Genomic DNA, 7,822 nt, shown 5'->3' on the forward strand with positions numbered 1-7,822 from the left:
AGAACCATCACTTTATATATGTCCTGCTAATTTTAAGAGGTGTAATTTAACTCAATAACAGAGAGCTTGTAGAAGAATTGGATCAATCAATAAGAAACTGCCATCAGAAGGGCTAACCGTCAATCTGCCAAATTACACTCAGCATTCCAGCTTCAAGCAGCAAAAAGTGGATGTCGTCAAGATCATGGTCAAAGCAGCAGGTCTGGATCAGCTGTAGCCTATGTACCTTTAAAATGGTTTTAACATGTTTGTACTCCATTTATTATTTTAAATAAACAGTGTGCGAACATTTAATAACAGAGAGCTACAGAGTTGGTCCAGAATTACTGGGAACATAATATATTTAATATAATGAGAATAAGATGCCTATATCACAGACAAAACACCCCATTTGCCCTATTTTTATTGAAAATCCTTTGAGATCCCACCCTTTTCAAGATATAATTTTCCAAGATTTGTCCTGGACAAATTCTAGGACAACTTCCAACAGGATAAGACACCAAAGCATGGGACAATTTCCAAAGAGATGTTTGAAAATGGTTGTGTAAAAACATGTCATGATTGTTTTTAGTAAGTGGACCATCTGAAAAAAAAAGTAGCATATGAGCCCTTAGTGCTGTTCTGTTGTAAGAAATTTCAGCCACAATATTTTCAAATATAACAATATGTCACTGCATCAAATGATATTAAACTAATATTCATGACCAAAATATTTATTAATAACATTTGCTGCAAAAAAAGGTAATGACAACTAAATAGATGCTTTCTTTTCTGTCCCTGGCTTAGAAATCTTAGATATATTGTCCAGCTCAGATCAAAGTCACCATTTAACTCACTTGTTAAGTAGTCACTCTTAAGATGCAAGTCTTGTTAAACAGTGAGGATATATACCCAGCAATAAAAAAACAAAGCAATATGCACAATCATTACTGGCACAAGGTATGACATTTGCATGAATGAACCTTAAAAACTTAATTCACTACACAGGTGAAATGCCAAACATTGCATATGTTATATATGCAATATATATATATATATATATATATATATATATATACATTTTAAAAAAATAAATAAGAAACCAAGCATGAGTGGCAGCAGCATCAGACTTTCTGCCTAACTGCATTTATTCTACTTAAATACGTACAATTTTTTCAGTTAAGTAAGGTGAATATCGAGTAGCAAATGAAAACAGAAATGAGTTATGAAAATAATGGAATGAACAAAGCTCACAATAGTAACCGGCAAAGCTTTCGATTTGCAGTGCCACTTGACAGTTTCCCTGGAGCACTTATTCTAATCCCAGCTCCATCACTGCAATCAGATTCTCTGGAAGAGGAAGAGTGTGAAATGGAGGGAAAATAGGGAAGAAAAGAAAAAAAAAAAAAAAAGAAGAAGCTGAAATGTCACATGGCCAGAGGAGGAGAAGGTGGCAGTGAATGTCTCTCTATTCCTGTCGTCTTATTGTCCCGAGTGCTGCTAAAGCCTCTCAGACATTCAAACCAAAGCACGATGCCAAGGCCACAGCAACACAGGGGCTTTTTAGGGGCTATTCTTTGCCATGTTCATCACTGCCAAATGCATTTGGAATTGTACCGTTACCAAAAATTCCCAGCTTCTTAAAAAGCCCTTACACAGAGATTACACTGCTGTTTGTCACTGCTATATTTTGTATGCAACTGTATTAACAGTATGAAACTATTCTTAATTCAGACATGTTACATGTATCATTACTCTTTCCGTGGTATTATTGATAGCCAGTAAAACAAAGTGTAGAGACCACTGAAAGAAAAAATAAAATGATTTCAGAAATTCTGTTCCCTGTTCTGAGTACGCAATAGGAAACCTTACAAGATCCATCTTTCCAAAGACTCAAAATTGCACCTTTGCTGGTATTTTAATTAATAAATCCAGATATAAAGGAAGTACATTACAGCAGAGTGAATCTGGCAAATTATTCAATCAATCCAAGGTCAAGTTCCAACATGAGGCAGTGTGTGTGTGTGTGTGCAGCGTTTTCTGGAAATAACGTCAATAAGCCATTCTTCTCAGCAAAATTAAGATGCAAAGGTGTTGTTTTCTTGACCTTTTTCAAGGTTTGTTTGAGTCACATTTTTATGCTTTTATTCTAATGTAAAACATTAATTCAAACTGAATATGAAACTTAGGTCTAACCTAGAGATTACTAATCTATCTGCTCTGTATTTGCAGAGACTACAAACTCAAAATACGTGGCAGAAAATGGTAAACAATAACTTAAATACAACATATTTAAAAACAAAAACTCCCTTGTTTAGAACATGAGCAGAAAGGCAAGGTTAAATGGAGCAAAACAAACAACGAGCACAGAAAGAGCTGAGTAAAAAAAATGCATGTTTATCAACTGGTGTCACTCTGATATCATAATGCCAAAATACAAAATCTTTGCCATATTGAAGTTTACAGTATCCTGCTCTGTCAGCCTGAGCATTTGCCAACTTCCCTCTCACCTCAGGGTGAATTTCCTGCTGGTGTTCTGGAAGACACTTAGACGGTGCGAGAACAGAAATTTCACACTGAAAGTCTCACAGCTGTAGCTTGTACTGCCTGTGTAGTCTTGTTTGGTTGCTGCTTGTGTCTAGTTGAGCTAAGGTGTCTATAAAATTTCAACTCAATCACAGTAAAAGGTGCATGTGCAGGTTAGTTACCTGTGTGCTTGGTTCTGTCTAATGATTGAGTCATTTGGTAAAGTAGTCTGAGAATTGACTACATCATTAATCTGAAGCACTGTACTCAGGAGGTAATTCAGTTGCTATTATCTAATTATCTACCTGCCACTACCTTGATTATATAAAGTACATAATGTCATGCTGCTCTAATAATGCACAAAGACATTATGTCCCCCTGGACTTTGCTGTTATTTATCCTTTAACCCATTAATGTGAATGCTGAAAAGCAGTATATTCTTGCTTGTAATGTACTCTAGCACTTTAATAAGAATTGTGTTTTATGTAGAACACATAATAGAGCCAAGCAATAGTAAAAGGACCAAAAAAAAGTGAGTAGCATATAAATGTCAATATACTTATTTTTTTTAAATAAAAAATGTTTTAGTAGTGATGTGATTTTTAGAAGTGACATGAATTTAGTACTAAGTACATACACTAAGACACTACCGCAGTGCATTCAACAATAAAACTAGCATGAAGAATCTACTGCGATAGAAAGCTCACAGAAATAGTGATAGTAGTGATCGCACTGTGATAGCAGCACTGAGAACCCTTTTCCACAAATATGGAACAAGTTTATTTCCCATTCTCAAACCTAATTTGAAACAGTTCTGCACATTTTCCCTAACATAAATTAGTTCCAAAACTAGAAAAGTTATAGTTTAGCATCTTAATTAAAGAATAAAAATTGTAGAATTTTCAGCAAGAACTGTGAAGGCTTCTATGGGCATGCTGAGCTAAAGAAGCTCCAGAAAGAACTCAGAGCCTCAAATAAAGTGGTATTGCGCAGTGGAGCTGAACGGGGCCATTTGCAGTGTTATATAAATGAATAAAAGGAATTAAAAACAGGCAAATGCTATGTGTGTGTTTTGTGTGGCTGTGTTCACTTTTTTCCACTGTTCACAAGCTAAGCGTGACGACTCGAAACTCTGCAACATTTACACACATTGAATCAATCCCTCTGTAAACTGTGGGAAAAACCATGATTCTGTCTTGACACTATTAATTTAATAGAACCGAGCCCCCCACATCACCACCAGACTGATAAAGTATCCCTGGTTTTCATTAAAATTGTTTGAAATGTGAACCCTGTTTAAGAAATTTCTTTTGGTGGAAGACATCTCCAATCCCACAAGCTGTCAAATCTGTAAAAGTTTTTTCTTTTTATACAACTAAAACAGAACAAATACCAAGATTTACCTTTTCATTTATATCAGTCTCTCCTGAGATATACTTCTCATAATATGCCAACACATACACACCTAAAGAATTGTGTATTTCAATGATGATGCTTTTTAAGATTCAAAAATGATCCAGCAATGTTTCAGTAGTAGTTCAGCAGGAGATGTGTAAGCTCTCCTGGTGAGAGAACCTGTGGAAGACAAGGCCTGTGTTTTGTTTTGGCTCGTCTGCTGCTTTCTAAGTGTCTCTGAATTATAGCACAGCCGCTAGGAAGAGAGGCATAGCATCTGTTACCTGATAGAGTCATCCATCTTGCCATGTGCTCCTGAACACCACCCCGGCACACACACACACAAACATACACACACACATTGATTCACAGGCAGATGCACAAATGAATGCACAGACACAACAAAGTAATGAGCTTCAAAGTGCATGCATGCGCACGCACACAAAATCTCAACACGCACAAGCTTCACACACTCTATAATGTCACTACAAGAGAAATACGGATAATTGCAGCCTAAAAAAGACATTTAAACTTAACATTTCTGCCACTGTTTGAATACACTTCTGTTAATACCTACTGATTGCAAAAGCGATATCCAAACACAGAGAGAAAAAAATGTTAACGCATTTTCTATGAGGATGGAAACAAAAGCACACTGTCTATTATCTCAAGAGAAATAAGCACATTTCTTAAATGTGCTGACACTGACACATTCTGACTTAATTTCTTGTAATTAACTCTTATAGGGTATGGGCAAATCATGAAAAAGCAACTTTTTCCCTGCATTTGCTCATTAGTATGTATAAATGGAGCATACCAATTCACAAAGTCTGAAATAAGACTACCATGTCAGATTTTTGTGGGCTGCCTAAAAACATGGGATGAAATAAGCTGTTCTGATTTTGCTCACCTTCCTATGTGAAATGCGGACACTTTAGAATTTTACTGCCTGTTCGCCTGAGTCCAATATCGCTGAAACTGCATTTATGTGAGAACTCAACGACAAGGTTAACCAGAGCACAAGAAACACAATGAGTGTGGAAATAAAGGTACTCAACAAAAAATAGCAAAAACAAGAACAGAGAATTAAGAGAAACAAGCAAAAATGGCTAAAACGCAGAGCTTTGGCCCCTCATTGCTGTGCGCTTGCACTGGGGTACACAAAGGCTCAATTTCATTTTAAAAAACAGGAGCCGAAACCAGTCATTCTGAAAAGCACTGTTTAGACAATGTAAAAATGGTGCTGCAATGACTGATCATTATGTAGTTTTCGGCCAAAGCATGTCACACGTTTCACCACCAGAAAAGTGATAGTACTAATGAATTACTTGGTGAATTCATCACATTGGCTTTCAGTGATATTGAGCATTACATATACATCTTTAGCCTGAGGCTTTACACTGACTGCTTTTCAGCCTATATTTTAAGACTTGCACAGCCTAGTCCTGGATTTGATTTAACGCAGAAATGGCAAAATCCTGAGTGGCATGCAGTGGTGCTTAGAAAAACAGCATTGCTGGGAGTTGCAAAGCAATGGTGAAGTTAATGTGAAGAAATAGGCTAATATTACACCTTCTAGGTACAACTATAATGCATGAGCAAATTTTCATCCAATTATTCTTTGCTTCAACTTTCCAGAAGACAGGTTTCCACTGCCCAGTGATGGGGTACTCCTCTAGCCCACAACTGGCAATGAACATGGGATCCAGCCGGTGTATATGTCTACGAACATAGCTGTAATTCACTAACATAAAGTGCACATGGTTGGTATTTCCTAAATATAGAAAATAAGTATTGAGTGCTTGTTTTTTGAATTCCACTTGATAGTGTACCTGTAACCTGACACTTTTCTATGAAGCCAAATGTCAAAGCACACCTGCAGCTCTGAATCTTCTTCCTGCATCTCTTCATGGTCAGCAGTTATACTCCTTTACATAATCAGCCATGAGTGATAACAGCGTATTGGTCTTCCAGTCTTACAGGCTGATAGAACTGTCATGCTGGGACTGGGATTGATGGAGAAAGACTCGGGGTCAGAATAATGACCTGACACCTGACTTGAATTGACTTTAGAGTTTCATGGCAGCAATGCACTCTACGCCTTTCTACTCAACATGGAATGGATAATTTTGATATATGCTGTTTTATCCTTATCCAGTGTGTTCTGTTTGTTTTAACCTGCTCTATTTTATTCTCATATTTTATTCTACATTGCTCTATAATATTGCATTCTATTCTACATTTGTATATTATACAAATAATTTCCACTATTTCTGTTCTACTCACTTCTTATCTGTTCTAAATGTGCATGAAGTAGCTTATAGCACTTCCGGACCCCAGTGTGTTTGGCAGCTCTCTGTGTGTCTGATGGCAGTGTGTATTGTAGTTTACCTTAGACTCTGGCTGCCCACTGAGAGTCCCTGGGGAGTGTTGAAAGTCCCGCTGGTTCTGAGGTTCATTCTCTTTTTCACTGATTTCTGTCATCTTCTCCAAGTCTACCAAGCTGTGTTTGATTAAAATAATAATAATTAATACATAATAATAATTTTTAAAAACAGTTATCTCACCAACAGATAACTTAATGACACCCACCTCACCATCATTTAGCTTGTCAATGGATACATCACTACTGCTTACCTCACATCCCCTTCATTTACCCATCAATGTCACCTCATCTGACCAATATTTATAACATTAACATTTACCTCTCCAACAGTAATCCCATCTCAATCAATACATGCCTCACGTGCATTTACCTCACCATCAGGAACCACAGCATACCAACATTCATGTCTGTAACATTTAAAGCACCAGTGTTACCATATCTAACCAACAAATCTGACGAACATTAATGTTACCTCACCACTGGTAAGCTAACCTCAGAAACAGCTACCTTACTAATATTTCTACATATACACCTAGCTAAGACACCCTAGTACCCTAGTCTGCCTTTTCAACGTTTACTATCTCACCTATCTTTAACTCACTATCAGATAACTCACAGTGGTTCCTACATCCCACCAACGTTTAATTAACCTTTTCCCATGCCATTACATCGTGTAATCACCATTCATCCTATTAATATATGTCTTAACATTTACCTCACAAATACCATAAAATCCCTTATTCCAAGATGTTTTTATTGTTAAAATTATCTTTACCGATATCTGTATCGTCAGTTAAACGGACTTACGTTGATCTCTTCAGCATCATTTACATTAATCACATTTACTTAAAAAATCCTTAATTTCACCATCAAATACCTGAGAACCATGTATCTGTGGCTCCCCTCCGCTGATTTACCTCACCGTGGCAGCTGGGGCGTCCTGTGAGAGCCGTGAACCCTGAAGAAAAGAAAGTCCGCTTTAAATGATTCCAAATCCCGTTTTTTTGAGAAGATGCACCTGGTTTAATCCTGAGCTCTCGCTCACCGTTTATAAGCCGCATTCAGAAAGCCCGTAGCGGATCTTTCACTTTCCTCCGTTCGCTCATTACAGGCGGCCGTTATTAACGGTCACTGCACGCGTTCTCCATTCCGCTGCCACACCGCACTGCCTCGCTCTCGCGCTCTTACAACTTTGATTTGTCCGAACCCCCGGCTCTAATTGGATGGAACTCCACCGTGTCGTTTCAGCGCCGTGATCTGATTTCTCCACTTTGTTGACGTCAACGCATGGGGCGGGATCATTGCGCACTTTGTTTTGGGATGACGCGAGGGAGGAATCCGTTAGCAACGGAGCAGTGTCAATGTTTGAGCGAGTCTTAGGACAAATGTAAATTATTTAGTGTGTTATATGTGTCTTTTAAACGCAGAATTAATGAGAATTAATGATTTAAAAATTCAGAACCCCCCCCCCAAAAAAAAAAAACCCTCCTACTATTGTGCTTTTACCACTACTACCACAACTACTGCTACCAATAC

The 7,822-nt window shown here is 37.6% G+C and overlaps 1 protein-coding gene across 2 annotated transcripts in view; it reads right to left on the minus strand.

Moving 5' to 3' along the window:
- The window catches only part of LOC136691877 (SH3 and cysteine-rich domain-containing protein 2-like), a 35,889-nt gene extending 28,319 nt beyond the window's left edge, over positions 1-7,570 (minus strand). The window contains exons 1-3 of one of the 2 annotated variants that reach the window (XM_066664781.1): positions 7,332-7,570; positions 7,164-7,244; positions 6,292-6,403 (exon numbers count right to left, since the gene is read on the minus strand). In XM_066664781.1, coding sequence (XP_066520878.1) covers positions 6,292-6,403; positions 7,164-7,174 — 123 coding nt within the window. In that variant the 5' untranslated portion in view covers positions 7,175-7,244; positions 7,332-7,570. Of the gene's footprint in view, positions 1-5,776; positions 5,907-6,291; positions 6,407-7,163; positions 7,245-7,331 lie in introns of those variants that run through there. The other variant, XM_066664782.1, reaches the window with a different exon arrangement.
- Between the last annotated feature and the right edge of the window lie 252 nt (positions 7,571-7,822).

Source organism: Hoplias malabaricus, chromosome 3 (assembly GCF_029633855.1).
Source record: "Hoplias malabaricus isolate fHopMal1 chromosome 3, fHopMal1.hap1, whole genome shotgun sequence".
Taxonomy (NCBI): domain Eukaryota; kingdom Metazoa; phylum Chordata; class Actinopteri; order Characiformes; family Erythrinidae; genus Hoplias; species Hoplias malabaricus.